At 44.0% G+C, this 17,616-nt stretch overlaps 1 protein-coding gene across 1 annotated transcript in view; it reads left to right on the top strand.

The window, feature by feature from the left end:
- The first annotated feature begins 4,010 nt into the window (after positions 1-4,010).
- The window catches only part of slc30a6 (solute carrier family 30 member 6), a 44,993-nt gene continuing 31,387 nt past the window's right edge, over positions 4,011-17,616 (top strand). Inside the window, exons 1-4 of the mRNA XM_086179738.1 lie at positions 4,011-4,200; positions 5,234-5,274; positions 6,186-6,272; positions 11,786-11,870. Of these exons, the coding sequence (XP_086035864.1) occupies positions 4,017-4,200; positions 5,234-5,274; positions 6,186-6,272; positions 11,786-11,870 (397 nt within the window). The 5' untranslated portion in view covers positions 4,011-4,016. The remainder of the gene's footprint in view (positions 4,201-5,233; positions 5,275-6,185; positions 6,273-11,785; positions 11,871-17,616) is intronic.

A 17,616-nucleotide genomic window follows, 5' to 3' on the forward strand; every position in this document is an offset into this window, starting at 1 on the left:
CTGTGTGTGAGAGAGAGGAAGTGTGTGTGTAGTCGTAGTAAGAGACAATAGGCACCTCCTCCAAACACACACATGCGCGCATACACACACACACACACACACACACACACACACACACACACACACACACACACACACACTACGAAATGTGTGTTTGGATATTTGACTGATTGGAGATGCCTGTGCAATGTTCCCAGATGGGAGGTACTGTAAATGCTGACAGACTGGCTGCAGACGCCCTCCACGCACGCACGCACGCACGCACGCACGCACGCATGCACGCACGCACGCACGCGCAGAGATATGTAGACAGAAACAGGCGAGACCTCCGGAGAAGATGCTTGTTCTAGCAAGCTTAATTGAAAGATAAAAAAATATTCAAACACAACTATCTCTCCGACTCATCCACCATCAAACACTTTGGCTCAATTCACAGGTGAGCAAGAAGTAAAACGCATCCGATTGGTCGTTCATTTCCTACATTTTACTTCTCCTTGCTGCCAAGTCTTTGACATTCCTACTTTCATTCGAGTAGAATTTTAGTTACTTTTTGTGCCATCAACTTCCAAAACAACAAACAAGTTTAGGCCAGAGAAGGAATTTTTTTCTCGTTCATTACTATTGAGTATTGGTTTGTGTTAGCAAATGTTCATCTAAATTACTCAGTAGTTCAGTTTTTTTTCGGGGCCCACCGCAATGAAAAAGCGCTTCAGACCAAGACTGCTGGAATGTCTTGCTGAAAGTTTTTGGAAAGTCATCAGCGTCGTTGTCCTCTGCTTATCCAGTTGGTCCGGGTCGTGGGGGCAGCAGCCTAAGCAAGGAAACCCAGACCGCCCTCCCCCAGCCTAAGCAAGGAAACCCAGCCCTCCCCCAAGCCACTTCCACCAGCTCTTCTGGGTGAATCCTGAGGCGTTCCCAGGCCAGCCGACAGACATAACCCCTCCAGCGCGTCCTGGGTCGGCCCCGAGGCCTCCTGAGGGAGGCGTTCAGGAGGCCTCCTCACTAGATGCCTCCTCAACTGACTCCTCTCAACATGGAGGAGCAGCAGCTCTACTCTGAGTCCCTCCTAAATGACTGAGCTTCTCACCCTGTCTCTAAGGGAGAGCCCAGCCACCCTGCGGGTGGAACTCGTTTCGGCCGCTTGTATTTGCGATCTCATTCTTTCAGCCATTGCCCAGAGCTCATGACCGCAGGTGAGGGTAAGAATGTAGACTGACTGGTAAATCATGACGGACCTCTTCACCACGACAAACCGGTTTATTGCCCCAATCCACCTGTCAGTCTCCAGCTTCGTCCTACCCTCACTCATGAATGAGATCCTGATATAATTAAACCCCCTCACCTGAGGAAGGTGGAGGAGTTTTCCTCTGGTAGAAAGACTGAATGGCCCTTTGTCAGGGGCCACCCACCCCATACTCCCGGAGTACCCCCACGGTGCCCCTGGGAACACGGTCATAAGCCTTCTCCAAATCCACAAAAGACATGAGGCCTGGTTGGGCAAACTCCCGTGCCCCCTCCAGCCCCCTAGCGAGGGTTAAAAAGCTGATCCATGTTTCCACGGCCGGGATGAGAACCACATTGCTCCTCCTTGATCTGAGGTTTCTGTCGCCCTGACCCTCCTCTCCAGTACCCTGGAGGAGACCTTTCCTGGGAGGCTGAGGAGTGTGATCCCCCCATAGTTGGAACACACCCTCTGGTCCCCTTTCTTAAAGATGGGGTGAAATAATGGTAACATTTTTGGTGGGAAGGTTTTCGGATGATATTCTAAAAACATTCTAAAAATGTTGGTCAAAGCAACAGATTATTCCTCCTTAAAACAGTGTCAGGTTATCGCAACAACATCTTGTGATTATTTTCGACGCTTTAAAATGTTCTTACAGTGTTGGGTGAAAACCATTCAGTCTGAAATCATTCAAACTGGTTGTGATGTAATGACGCTACGCGGTGATGTGGCGGCAGTTCATGGTAGGTATGGTCAATAATGACGGCAGTAGGTGGCCAAGCATCTTCCCTGAGCCGTGACAGCCTGCGTGTGCTTGGGCTGCGTTTCTCGCTGCAGGTTCGAGGGTCCTGACAGGTAACCAAGAGTCCAATATGAGAGCAGCCCAGGTGGCAGAACCATTCAGGTAAAAAGTGAGCAGGACTGACTGCGTGAGCACAGACAGCATTCTGGTGACATGGTGAAGGCCGGAGCAGGTAGCTGAAAGTGGGACCCCCTCACATTTGACTCCTGTGCTGTCATCAGCGAACAGGGAGCGACAGAGGGTTGGACGACTCTGCACATCCATGGCTAAAACCAAGCGTTTGCAAGAGGAAATCTGTTGGGTAACACAGGTTGTTTTTAAGGCTGTGTTGGTTTGCTGGCTGGTTGTTTTTCTTTGGATCTTATTATCCAGCTTGATTGTAGCACTTTACACATGTAAGTGTTGCACAATGAGACTCAGTGATGGAGGTGGATGATATTTCAGAGGCTTCCACTGCACTGTAACTCACGGTATTGAATAATGGTGCACGGGGCATTGGTCGGAGGGTTAACATATGTGGAAGGGAATAGCTCCAGAACCCTTCAGGCTTACAGAGAGGAAAACATATTTACTGTGACCCTTCATGTAGAAAACAGAAAACGAATCCGTCTGCTTGCACTCTTTCTCTGTGTTCGCCTTCTGCGCACGTCTTCACTTTTAGAAGTTTAGTTTGCTTTTTTCCTCCCTGTTTATGCTGCTCTCTGTCATTAGCTAACACTCTTTTCTCTTTCTCTGGTCTGGGGCCCCTCTAAACTAGAAGGCCTCACAGTGTCTTTTGAACTATTGCGTGCAAAGGAACCTCCATTCAGCTGAGCAACTATAAATTGCGCTCACACACACACACACACACACACACACACACTGAAAATTACATCAAAAGGCTGGCCACTCTACAGGGCCCCTTGATATAATACACACATTACCACGCTTTAATCTGTCACGCTTCCCCTTCTTTCTTCTGCTGTATTTGATTACGTAAATGATTCTTTCACTCGTCTGTGTTCATCGACTGTACATTCCACAGTTCATTCCTTAAAACTGGCAAATTCTGCATAGCAGTACAAGTAGTAGTAGCCATAGCAGTGCAAGTAGTCATAGCCATAGTAGTACAAGTAGTAGTAGCCATAGTAGTACAAGTAGTCGTTGCCATAGCAGTACAAGTAGCAGTAGCCATAGCAGTGCAAGTAGTCGTAGCCATAGTAGTACAAGTAGTAGGAGCCATAGTAGTACAGTGTACAGATGTTTTTCATCATTGTTAAATCATGTGAATCCAGCAGTCGTATGAGAAGTAGTACGGATGCCCTCATGGGTATTAGGCAGTGTTCTAAACTGCTGTTTCTGCGGCCTCTTTTTCTGCATTGTGGGCAATGTGAAGGTCGAAAGGCTGTCGACAGGAAGCTTTCAAAACAACAGACATGTTGATATCAAACTCTCTCAATCAGAGGTAGAGGGGTCTTGGAAGGGAGGCCATATCACATCATATCGTTCATGGTTCTATTCCTTTTCCCCTTGAATTCTCGATGCTTTTACAGTTTTCATCAATTTATCATTATTTTAATTTTTTTATGATGATCAACTGTTCAATGGCTGTGCTAGGTAGATGCAGTATCAGAAGGGTAGATGTAGTATCAGACAGGTAGATGCAGTATCAGAAGGGTAGATGTAGTATCAGACAGGTAGATGCAGTATCAGAAGGGCAGATCCAGTGTCAGTCTGGGCGATTGCAGTATCAGAGACGTAAATGCAGTATCAGTCAGGTAGATGCAGTATCAGACAGGTAAATGCAGTATCCGTCAGGTAGATGCAGTATCAGACAGGTAAATGCAGTATCAGTCAGGTAGATGCAGTATCAGACAGGTAAATGCAGTATCAGTCAGGTAGATGCAGGATCAGACAGGTGGATGGCACTGTACAATTCAATGGAGGCCATCTGCAGAAGAAGAAGAAGAAGAAGATTATTGACGCATGCGCGGCGTAGTTAATGGAAAAAAAATGGCGATGGACTCGATGATGTCCACGTCTGCGGGACTGTCTTACCCTAATGCTGGGGACTATTTCCCCAGAAAGTTCGGGTCAAAACCGGACGTGGTGCCGTCCGGGGTGACAGAGAGGAAAGTCGGCCCGCTGGATAAGCCCGACATGATGTCGGTGGATGTTATTAACATCAATGATTCAGGTTTGTTTTGCTAAACGGGCTAACGGCTAACAACACCCACTCAAACTGACGTCTGTTTGGCAGCTGTGTTACTTTTCTCTCTCTCACAGTCTTTATTTGTTTGTTTTTAGCAGACACTCTATAAACTATTGTAGTGGCCGTGAGTTCTTTCTGTCCCGGTGCTCTCGTTCGTTCACGTTCATGTGTCAGGCTAATGTTGCTAGCCTAGCAAACGAGTCAACCAGCTCGAGTGTTTGGCTAGCACTCTCAGGGTTTGACGTTCGGGTCAACACTCACCTGTACAGATGTGTCGGGTATTTAATTCACACTTGTGATTTTATAGACAGCTGTCAAGGAGATAATCTCCGTTTTGACCAAATAAACAAGTGGGAATGTTTGTTTCTGCTATCCAGTGATTCATTATGTGCCAGATGAAGAAGCTTCACAAATAAAAGCATATTTAACGCTTAAAACCTCCCAATTGATGGTTTCCATTAAGTAAGTATAAATATTGGAGTCATTCTATTGATGGTACGTTGTTGACATTGAGGAGTTCAGTGTTACACTCATTTTATCCTCATCTCTCTGGTTCAGACGATCTTCATTTGGAGGAATATTCCAGCTTATTACACGTTGGAACTTTTCGGGCTTTAATTTGCTGCGTAGGAAAGATTCAGAGATAACAATCAATATAAGATATTAATTTAACACACTATCAGCCAGTTACAAATATTGTTCTTTCCTGAATTAAAAAAAAAAAATTACAACCAGCCCTATTGAGTTTTTTAAATTTAATTTGGAGTAATTGTGCAGCTTTCCACCCACATTCTACTAATGTGTTTGAAGGTGAAAATGAAACTGAAGTACACGTACTTTCCAACAGAGACAAGGAAGTACTGAGACCTTGAAACGTCCTGGAGGTCAGAATTGAAAATCAAAACAAAAAAGAAAACCTCAACAATGTCAGTATCATGGAGTCTGCAGGTCTGGCTGTGTTGAGTCTGGGCCGTGTGTTTAGTCACATGTTGACAGTGACACCTGTATTCCTCTGCAGATGTTCCCTTGCACCGGAAGAAGCATGACACTTACGTCTTGGTGAGTTTCCTCTAGTGTTTCATTGGCTTTGATGGAAATTGGGCCGGTAACTTGTAATGTAGACCTCATTCATGAAATGTTCTTTGGCAGAAATGTGTAATCTACTATTTAGGACTTTTCGAACCCTCAATTTAGCCTGGTAGTGCCTTGCTATTGACATCCTGTGTGTACCCCTTGTAGCATTTAAGTCTTCGTAAGCATGGGGGATTCAAAGTTATAAGAAGTACAGCGCAAATAACCATCAAGCTTTGCTTCATGTCTATAAGAATACATTGAAGGCAAAAAATCCAATCGCATGAAAGAACATTTGATAAATGAGGCATGCTGTACATTAGAGAGAGGCATGGTGACAGAGTATGGTGTTGATATTAATGCTTTAGTAGTTAGCTTGATACCAGCAAAAATGCTTCAAATATAATCTCTAAAATGTGTGCATTTCATTTCCAGAAGTCTCTGGTTTAGCAGTGTGACTCCACAGTCTCAGGCACCCTGTAACACCAGTGTTCGTTGTTTCCTGGCCCTCAGTTGGCTCCAAACTCTTTTGATTCCACAAAAACATTTATGTCGTCAAATGTTATAAAAGGATTCAAAAGTTTTATCAAAGGAAAACGAACACTATCAAAAGTGAAAAGAAAAGAAAAGGGATTTCTTTAGGGATTTCTAAGTATATGACACATTTACATGTTTTAAGAGTCCAGGTCAAATCCTGTCAATGCAATGCACAAGTACACCACTTGGTGGCAGTGTAGGTCAAACATTCTCTCCCACTCTGCTTTACTTGATTTGATCATATTTTGATTGTCACAAGAATGATTGGAAACTGTTACATCCCTGCACAGTTTGCCTGAAATTGTCTATTGACTTGTTAAACCAGGAGTAGTTAATTATTGATTATATATTGTGAATTACAGGGCACCATTCATCCATTCAGAAAGACGCACAGGTCATTGTTGGGCAAACTCCTGCAGGAATTCCGACTCGTGTCTTCAGATAGACGGGTAAGTGTGTGTATGAGTGATGAGAAAGAAATAACTGAATGTGAAGGGTGTTGTTTTCCAGAAATTAACATGATAACTCGTGTTATCTCTGAAATTTTTTTGCCTGTATTTGATAATCCATCATCCAAATCTGCCTGGTTGTTGGTAGTTAGTTTTGGGATCCAATCCCATTATAATCTAAGCCGGTTAGTTTCTTCGTCTCATAAAGAGTCTAACCCAAACACCTCTAGTAATCTTGTTTTCCCAGTAGGTCACCATGTTCTAGTGAAAGCGGCAGGCATGACTCCGTCAGCACAAAATCAGCTAAGAGCTGAAGGTTAGTCCATTTTGTCAGATGGTGTGACCTGTCCATCTGCACCCTCTCTCTGGAGCTGGGGTGTCTGCTGAATGTGATGAGTTGTGGCTGGTTAAAGCCGTGAGTCCCTTCACGGAAGGAGGACATGCGATGGCCTGTAGATCCGCTCCTACGTTCAAATCTGCAGCGTATTTGATATTTCAAACTCTCACACTTGGATGGCTTGATTTGTAGCTGTAATTCAGTTTCTGTTAATGTCGTTTTTTGAAAAATGTATGTTTAGTCTGCACAGATGTGTAAAATGCATTTCATGCAACAAAACAAAACTTGGAGAACGTGTCTTGTTATGATTATTTGTACATCTTACGATTATGAGGAAGGATCTGAAAATTGCCAGACCGGGTGTAACACCCCAATCTATGACCCATCAGATTCTGTGACCTGATTGGGAATCCCAGCGCTATTACTCATGTATAGACATGTATCAGGAGCCGGAGTGGGTCAGCTACGAATTGAAAGGTCCCTGGTTTGCTTCTGGGCTCCTCCAGTTGGTGTTTGAAGAGTCCTTGAACAAGACTCTCAACCCATGTACCTTCCACAAGATATCTTAAATCTTTTGAGGTCTCCACTTGAGTCTTGGCAAGGACATGCTGATAAAAGAGAAGTTTCCACTGAGAGAAGCTCTTGTCTGGTTGAATAAAGTTGTTTAATTCTGGTCCAGTAAAAAATAAATAAATTGGTGCAATGAAATGTGTCCGGCACATTTGAACTATCAGAGAAGACCATCTTCTGTCTGGCCTTCACAGTGGAGCCGCTCATGTTTGCCCCCTAAATGATCCTCAGAATCACCCGAAACGTTCCCCTTTTTGATTTTTTTTTTTTTAAAGCATTTTGTTGAATGCTTGTGCTGTTTGGCTTCTCTCCCACTTTTTCAGCAGTGATGAATATTTTATTACGAATAAAATGCCAAGAAGGACCGGAAACTTCTTCTTACTCACTGCAGGCTGTGATCTGCCTGATAAACATAAATTAAATATTCCACCTTAGCAACAACCCCTAAACCCACTGGGAACAACAGCAGAGTTTGTCCTAATTTACACACTCAAAAAACACGTTTAGTTCAACTGCTTAACTGAAATTATCTTTTTTTTTTCTAAATTTGGAGTACCTTTTGAAAAGCAGTGGCGCACTGTGTGTTCCAACAAAACAGGGACAGATGTTGAGATAAAACGCATCCAAACAACACCGGGATGTAGAAATTACAGTGAAAACACAGGAGACATGATAATGAGTGTGAGTGGATCACAGACGTTATTGTGTTGTGTGTGCCAGTATTATTGTACTATAATCCACTTTGACGACAAACTAGCGGGGGGTCTTTCTTCCCCATAGAGCCTTGGATTGGATTACACCGTGTTGTACACGGCTTAGCGACCAAACATAGTTCAAACTGGCGAAAGTGGAGCGATGTGCTTCCTCAGCGCCTCGTCGCTCTCACCTCGTGTCTCCTGTGACCTTTCGTGGTGGAAAAAAAAAAAACAGAGCGGTTGCTGCTGATACTTCCGGTCGGATTAGGAAAGACATTTTATCACCTAATTTCTTTCAGAATCTCCAATAATCAGAGTCTTAACCTCTGCCTCTTTGTTGTAGATTCATGTTTTGGAAGGTACTGATTATTGCAAAGTCCATCCTTGGTGATGCTATTGTTACTGTGGTAACGCATCATGATTACACTCTGATTCCCTCCTGTACCTGGGGACGGTTTGTCCATGGATATTTTTTATAGGGTAGCCCAGGGTCTTAAACGTATTGACGTATAGAAATTTATTGAAAAGTATTGAACTTAAGTCTAAATTTTCTAACAATGCGGTGCTGGACAGATGAGGAGTTTTTGCTTGGGGGGTTGTTTGTTCTTCTTTAATAGTCTTTGAATTTATGTCTGCTTTCTTTGGTTTATGGCACAAAAACCAGGAGAAAGTCAGATAGCCAGAAAACATCCCACACCATGTGACTAACACACAAGTTCTCGCTTTCACCCTAGAAAAGCGCCAAAATATGAATGAGTGAAGTCGATCCCAGGTAGGGACCGTGACGGTTTGTTCCAAAAATCTCTCAGACAGGACATGATGGGACTTTGGCTTTTGGACTCCAGTATCAAGCGCGTGAAAACACAAGGTATGTGGTGCAGATCAGGTCCCAGTTACAGTGCTGTGCCCTGAGCTGTTTACCAGCAACAAGCAAGCACAAGGGCTGCCCACTGCTCGCCATGTTGCAGAAATTAGAATGCCCTCAGTATAGTTTTTACTAATTTGGCCATAAAGTTGGTATTCAGTTTCATTTAAGGTGGTTTTAGGTTTTTTTTTTAATTCATGAGAAACCTGGAGGAGCCCTTGTTGTATTAAGTTTCAGAGGCTGAAGTAGCTGTTTGTTAATATGCAAAAATGACAAATATAAAAGAATGAAATCTATATTTTGAGGTCACCAGTGAGAAGTGTCATGAACAGTATTTGCTGTTTTTCTCATGTGCAGCACATTTCAGCACAGTGTGGGACTTCAGTTTATTAGCCAAACACCCTGATGAAACTGGACCTGTGCCATCAGGCTGGTCTACAGAGGCCAGATGTGACAGGGGGTCTGAGGAGTGAGAGGACCAGGCATCATCTTGTCACTGCTGCAGAAGCAGAGTTGAAAACTCCTCTGCTCATGTCAACAGGCCTTTGCTGTTGCCACTGATCCATTATGTAAATAGGTTTATTTTGAGAGGAGCACACGGCTGCCCTGCAGACACAACGCTCCGGTGGCTCGGAGGAGGAGGAGAGGACTTGGTTGTGTCGTCATTCCCTCTGGAAGTGAGAATTTGGCGTCAGCATGCCGCCGGACTTTGGCCAATCTAAAGAACCTACTTGACACACACTCAGGCCGCCGTGATGAAACTCTCCTCGCCTCTCCTTTTCACTATCCCTCTGTTCCTCTGCAGCTGAAATGAGTCAGGCCCCTGCTCGCCATGATGATACACATTTGTCTGGCTTTACCCGATGATGCTGCACGGCGCTTGACGATGATGTAATCAGGCATGCTGTGAGCAGGGGTTCCTTTAATACAGTACCTGGTGACTGAGCTGCTGCACGGACGCTGCAGCCCTGCCACTCCAATGTCACAAATAACCTCAATATGTTGGCACAGCCGGGCGATGCGGCTGACAGACGGACGGGGGCAGCAGAGCATCTAGAAATGCTCTCGCCTTCAGGCACTGTGTGTACGTGAAGGGGGGTTGGGAATGTTTTGGTCGGAGTGCTGTCTCTCTGTTTGCACACACAGACACATGCACGCATGCATGCACACACACATACACACTGTGGGTCTCCCATGCCTGTCGCTGGCTAGTGCTGTCACCAGACGCCCTAGTGCTGTCATAACACAGCACACCACAGTAATTGTAGATTTCACAGCACTCGGCACTCTATGACTCCAACACGATGTGACAGGCCAGGACACACACACACACACACACACACGCTTGCTCGCTCGCTCCTTCCCTTGTTCCATTTCGTGTTTCTGTTCCCCGTGACACAAAAAATAACACAATCTCTGCTCAGAGGTTGTGTTTACAGTCAAGTTTTGTTTTTTTCCTTTCTTCATTGAAAATTCTGCTGAATTTACATTCAGGCATATGGAGTAGAAACAGTGCTGAATCACTAGAAACGGATTGTAAGGAGCAAAATCAACTGCTTTTATTATGGGGCTGTTCTCACGAGGGGAAAAAAAGCATTGTACATTTACACATATTTAACTGATCAGAGCTCTCTTGCAGTTCAAATGTGTCATGTTAGGATTGCAGTTGTTGATGGTGGTCAGTCTTCATTGATACTTCCATGACTCTGCTAAGAGACCTCAGATTGCCGACACACGTGAGACCCATCCAATCATAACTGGGTTTCCACCTGAAATGTTGGAGGACCTGGTAGCTTGAGGACAAAACACAGCTCATTGCTGTTTTCAGCGCTGGCGCGCCCTGAGGGAGCAGGGTTTAATTCTTTGCTAGCTGTGGGGCTAACCCACTTATTTAAGGTAGCACTTCACAAGCAAGACAGAGCAGTCTGAAGGAGATGGTACATATATTCACCAACAAGTCACCTAAACTGTACACAACTGTACGCTCGACAAGGGAGATATCTGATATTTTGCAGCTGATTTCTGGAATTCCTGGGTGGTGGAAATGTGCAGAACGGCTCTTTCTCAGCTTTAGGCTTATTTTCTGCTCTCTTGTCCTCTGATTGTGACCTTCCTCTGAGCTGGTGTGTCAGTGCTGAACTGATTCAGACTGGAGTGAACATGTTGGACCACTCAGTCTGATGTCGTGAATTCATATTCCAAGCAGAGAAGGTGATCCGTGAAGTAGGAAAATGACTGTCAGTCCAGTGGGCCCAACCCCAAAAGTCCAAGTAGGTTTGTTGGTTTGGATGCAGATGAGATGGCGGCTCATCACCTGCTGGAGTGTCTGCTACGCTGTGATTGACAGCTGGGAAATCCCAATCAGAACTACTCGACTTGGGAGACCAGTTCACATTTATGTAACTGGAGGAGTGGTCAACCAAAATATACAATGTATAGTATATTATATATTATATTTTAATTTGGCTAATCTAATAATTGTGAAGGCCAATTAAAATGTGAGCACACAGGAGATTACTGATTACTAAAACGTTTATGAGATTACTAATGTGTTAAATTCGAAATCTTTGGATTTCTTCCAACTAAAAGTCAAATCAATGTGTAAAGATTCATTCATTCATTGGTATAAGATTGTGTTCAATCATATAACAACAAGTCTAGTTCTTGAACCCAGTCTACCTTGATGTGTTGTGGACTATGTGTGAGTGGAGGTGCGCTGGAGGTGCTCCCACATCCTCCTAGTTTACGCCTGCGATATCACCAATATCAAGCTCCTCCATTAAAACAGGAGGACAAGCTTGGTGTTATTAATGAAAAAAAATGTGGCAAACAAATGCAAGACCAAAAATATGATAACAGCCAAGGGCTGATGCAAGCATAGAATCTGTCAAGATACTGTATTGATAGAAACTCAACCTCTAAGAAGCATTTTTGGGGCATTTCCCTCACTGCACTGCTCCCCGTTACCCCACCAGTCCTTTTGTGCCAGACAAGGACGTTATGTGGGCACTCGGCCTAAACGTTTTTCTTTGTTTGTCATTTTCAGTCATGGAGGATCCTGCTGTTTGGGACGCTCAACCTGCTGTGTACCGGCTGCCTGCTGATGTGGTGTAGCTCCACCAACAGCATGGGTGAGCACACACTCACAAACATGCAAGCACGCAAGCACTGTGACAGACAAAGCTGCAGATAGACACATGCAAACGGGCACATGCAGTCACAAAGACCTCCACAGACAGACACACACAGAAACCAGGACAGAGACATTAACAGGTGGAGATGCCCGTCTACACACAGTAAACACAGATTGACAGTCACTCACACACATGCACGGAAGGTTTACACACACTGACCATCTTTAGGGAGTCTGTTAGTCGTGTCTTCTCACCACAGGGGCTCAGGCTGATCCTACTACTGTTGCTGCTGTGTTTGTGTTGACGGTCACCTCTGTCAAAATATGGCTCTTTAAAGGGTACGTCAAAGAACCGGCGTCCTTCACAGCATCTGTTTCCCACCCGCTGGTGCTACAACACAGAGAATGCATCTGTCATATTGACAAGCGTGGCTTTTTTCCTCCTCAAACGCTGAAAATCCAGCAGTTATATACTCACTCGGCTCTTCAGTTTTGCTCTACTGAGCTTACAATAGTTGTGTGTGAGAGCAACGTAGCTCTTTAAAGAATAGCTTGGTGAGCATGAAGTGCTTCGTGTGCAAAGAGCAAGCAAAACAGTACCACGGGAAAAACAAGCAAAGTCACGTTTTCAGAATTTAAACTTCAACCCCCGATTGTCGAATTGTTGACATCTCTCGTCCGGTGATCCAGACCAAATGAAGGCTTAGTTTTGCTTAAGGACAAAGAGAACACTGCGATGTACAGTGAAACCACCAGAACTGTAAAAAGCACGATGGTATCAGTGCCGAGTGTCTGGGACTGCTGGGACCAGAGAGACAGTTGGCCACTTGGAGTAATGAGGGGTGAAAAAAGTACTATACACTTAAACTCTTTTCCATTTTGACAAATTCCATAATATTCCACATTTACACCTGATTACATTTTAATTACAATAGTTTCCAAGTGTGTGTGTGTTTTTTTGTGCCACTTTAGACGCAGTCTGTCCCCATGTCCCTCATCATTTTGACGATCCTTTTTTCATCATTATTTTATTATGTCTGTTCATGTGTCTGCAGTGCTTTCAATCACTTTCCCCCTTTTTTCAATGTCCATGTGAAGTGTTTGTTATGAATAGTTTCCATAAAAACAAGTTTTGTGTGTGTGTGTGTGCGCGCGTGTGTGTGTGTGTGTGTGTGGTCCGTAGCGGTGCAGCACTTAAGCCATTTCTCTGCCTCAGCTGATCTGTCCACAGGCTTCACTCTGGTCCCAATGACAAGCACATATTTAGGACACAGTTGCTGAAACACAGAAACTGGAGAAAAATTAAGACTTGCATAAATGTAGCAAGCACCTCATGTTTAGCTTCGTGGCTCTTTGGCACAAGAACATATAACATGTGAAAACAGTTGAAAGGCAACAAGGAAGTGCATCTAAAATACTGCTGTTTCATAAAGATACTGGTAGTATGTTGAGAACATCCTGCAAGAGAAAGTATTCCAATGTTTTGTCTCCCCTTGATTCATGTGCGACTTGTATCATTGATGATTTTCTCCACGTTTCCATGCTGCTGCCTGTCTTCCTGCCTGTTCTGCAGACAGATATGCGGTGAGACAGCTCGCCACAGACGACAGCTCAGAGTGTTAATGGTCGGTGAGGCTTGCGTCTGCCATCCACGTGAAATCCCTTGTGAGATTCCATCACTCGGGAAACGCTGCCATGAAAAGAACAACATGCAACTTTATCCCGGCTCACCGTTTCTTCCTCAAATACTGCGGCATAAGACAAACACACACCCATCAGTGGCGTCGGGTGTCGCGCACACAGGAAGCAGAGGACAGGGTTATTGAACAAATGGGGGAAAGTGACACTGCTGTCGATATTCAGCCCCAGTGAGAACAACAGAGGCAGACAGCGGCCCGGTCTCAGCACTGCCAGTCCTTTTCCTCCTGATGTGTTCAAACTTGCCTCCATCAGGAGCTCTGCCTCACTCAGATGGCAGCATCTCCACCAGCTCTGCGCTTCAGTCTCTTTCTGAGTTACTTTTTCAACTGTAGTTCCAACATCTTGCACATCTTAATCACTGCGCATAGTCCAAAAAAGTTCCTTACTTGTATCATACACTTAAATGCTCTTCTAAACAGACAAACTAAATATTATTTCATACCCTGACATGTTTTTTTTGACTGCTAAAACTCCTGCAGCCCTCCTCAGGTATGAAATAATATTTAGTTGGTCTGTTTAGGACTGCACTTGTTTGAGTTTATCATGAGATCAGATGGATGAAGTATGGTTTCAGCTCTTACTCTTGGTCCCGTGTGAGTGTGTGTGTGTGTGTTTGTGTATGTGTGTGTGTTTCCATCGCAGTGTGTGTGTGTTTCCATCGCACTGTGTGTGTGTGTGTGTGTGTTTGTGTATGTGTGTGTGTTTCCATCGCACTGTGTGTGTGTGTGTGTGTGTGTTTGTGTATGTGTGTGTGTTTCCATCGCAGTGTGTGTGTGTGTTTCCATCGCACTGTGTGTGTGTGTGTGTGTGTGTGTGTGTGTGTGTGTGTGTGTGTGTGTGTGTGTGTATTTGCTGCATGTCTAACTTTGGCTGTGTTGTGCTACTCTGTCAGGGCCAATAAGATCTTTTCATGTCCTTCCCTGTTGGCTAAAGATCCTGATGATGCGGAGCATTCAGTGTTTGTTCATCTCACTACACACACACACACACACACACACACACACACACACTCCACAACAGTAGTTAAACAAGGCCACATGCACTTAATATTGTGTACACATTATGATCGGTGGCTTTACGTGTGCTGAATATTGACTTTTGCAGCTCAGGTTTACATTTGTCTCAACTCTCTCCCGCTGTGCATCATTTTCATATTTTGTTTCAAGCTAATTAGCCGGCTGCTGGGAGCCGTCCTTCCACTTCTGATCAATCAAATGAACAAATTTATTCTCTACTCATTGGGAACGCAAGTCTTTAAAGTGAGCGCTACATCTGTGTAGAACGGAATTGTTCTGAGACACAATTGTTGTCAAAACTTTCAAAAAAATTATGTCAGAATATTCCTTTTAAAAGAGACACATGGATAGAACCTATGGGAGTATCCATTTTTAGTCATTATTTCAGAAAATCCATGGTTGATGTCACCGAGGGTTCATCCTTTTATTATTTTACAGTCAACATGAGGACAAAACAATACAGCAAGGGAAATAATTTCATTCATGGGAATTTTTATACAATTACACAGCCTTTATACCTAGCTAGTACAAAATAATCTCTTATACATATCATATATACCATAGAACTTATTGAAGGACCGCTGCAAACCTTTTCCCTCTCTCTTGTTGTCTTTGAACTGAGAAAATTTATACAAATACTTGCATAGCTTGCACACAACTTCATTTTTCCCTGGAAATTCCATCTTGATGCCACTTCCTGCCCGAAGTACAAAATGATTCCAAAGGAGACGTAGGTATTTCCAGACGGGTGTTTTCAGATGGCGGTGGGGGCTCATCTCTTGCATTGCGTCTGCTGAGGACAGGTTTGATAACTTCGGTCATGAACCCTCCATCACTTGACCTACATGCAGGCATCGGACTAGCAGTGACGTCGTGTCACAAGAGCAGGCAGAGAGACCGATCTGTGAGCCTACCCGGTGGTATGAATATTAATTTTCTCAATCGAATTTGTTTGAGTCTGAAGGGTTAAGGTGAAAGCTCCGTGTGAGGCTTAGATGTAAAAATTCATATTCGACAAACCAACACGCTTGTTGGATTAAATCATTTTTTTGTTAAAGTCTGGAATATGGCGTGCTGAGAACAAAAATTAGATGCTTCATTTACAGGTCCATTTTTTTGGAGCATTTGTTCTGTTTAACATTTATTATTTGTTGGGGCAGCAAGTCCGTCTGCTTGAGACTGTTGATGCCTTTGGAAAATGTGTACATCCAACGCCTCCAGTGAATTTCTGCCTTCAGTTTAAATGAAGCATAACCCACATACAAACATAGCCCCCTTGACCCCCCCCCCCCCTTTGCAAGTCTAATGCCATGTTCTAGAGCAACGCCTGCTCTGACATAGCCTCATATGTACATACTGTACATGCCTGCACTCTGCTGTGGGAGCACATGCATGGAAACACACATACACTCTGCTCTTCTCTGCCCCCATTAACTCATGACTAACAGCTTAACAGTGTATACACACACTATAACGCACAACACACACACACACACTTTCACTGTGTGCAATCTGGTCCCATATTTCTCTCTTGGCTGTCAGCCTTTTTGCAAACACACACTCACAAGGCGGTATAGACTCCATGCGTGCTTCACTGGGTTCGGCGAGGCGGTTAACCCTTGGTTTACGTGAATATGCTGAAAGAGATAATCAGACTGCTATTTATTTTGACCCCCTGCTCCTGATCTCATTGCCTGTACACGTCTGTGTGTACACGTGTGTAAAAATCTGTTGAGGGAGAACATGGGAGCAGATTGCAGCGTGAGCGCATGTGTGAATCTCTTCCACCCCACTAACTTTTGGGGGAAGAGGGTTCAGACGCATTTTCAAGTGATCTCCAAGATTCAGAAATGTGTCGAAAGTTTTGTTAGCCCTACTCTGTTGTCGGAGAGGAATGTCCTGTGCTGAGGTGTGTTGATAAAGGCAGTCACTGCTCATAATTTATCAACGCAGAAACACAGCCACATGATCACCATGATCACCCCTTTAAAGTCACATTGGTGTCCACCGGATGTGTGTCACTGCTTGTCTGTATGTGTGCATGTATGGTGTGTGTGTGTGTGTGTGCATAAGTTGTGACCAAACTGCTCCTCTTAAGTCCTTGGCTATGTGGTGATGCGTGTATGAAAACATCAAAGTACAAAAACACAGTCACTGAGTGTGTGTTTGCTGTTTATTTGTGCTCAAGAACAGTTGTCCTCATGTGTGTGAGCCAAGTTGTGCAGACATGAAGCTGTTCACACTCACAACTTTACAACTCATTTTTGGGGACAAAATGAGACATAAATGATTCATTTATACTTTTAAAGTAAAGAAGCACTTCAAGGAATCTTTCAGTGTTGTTGTTTTTTTTTGTTTTTTACACAGTTCTGTTAGCCGCTCAGTGCATTTGCACAGCAGCACCATGGTCTTATTGTTTTTGCCAACTGACTGATGAAGCTGGTCGGATGACCTTCGTGGTGATGGTGGCGATGGACACGGGAGGCTGCTCATGAAGAAAGAGAGGCGGGTCACAACAACCGAGACCGTCAGAGAGAAAATTCAAGTTATCCCCTGAACCAAAGTCCATTAAAAAAACAAAGCATGAATTGGTACAAATCTATTTTACAAAAGGTCAATATTCACCGCTTGAATCCCAGTGGAAGGCGGCACTTCAACCACTGAACACCGAACAACCATTTTCTCTTTAAGGCACCTTAATGAAGAGAATGCACCCAAACTTTTGTTTGAGAAATTGTTGACTAATGAATTAAATTACCTGTAAGGATCAAAAAAGCCAATGATGCTAGCAAACAAGTTTGCATTGTGAGAAGTTTAAGGACCCGAATTTGAGAAATAATGTGTAAAGCTTACTGTAAATGACCCGACAAGCTAGAACAGTTGATTTTCCTGAAGGGGTGAGGTGAGGAACTGCTGGGTGTCACGAGATCCTCCACACAGGACCTCAGGACCTCTCAAAGAAATGAATTTAAGTCAATATAATATCCTGGGAAGGAAGGGAAACAACTGTTTGTTTTGTTTGGGTGT

This window comes from Aulostomus chinensis, chromosome 16 (assembly GCF_037954235.1).
Source record: "Aulostomus chinensis isolate RoL2024-O1b breed Wild chromosome 16, RoL_Achi_v1.0, whole genome shotgun sequence".
Taxonomy (NCBI): Eukaryota; Metazoa; Chordata; class Actinopteri; order Syngnathiformes; family Aulostomidae; genus Aulostomus; species Aulostomus chinensis.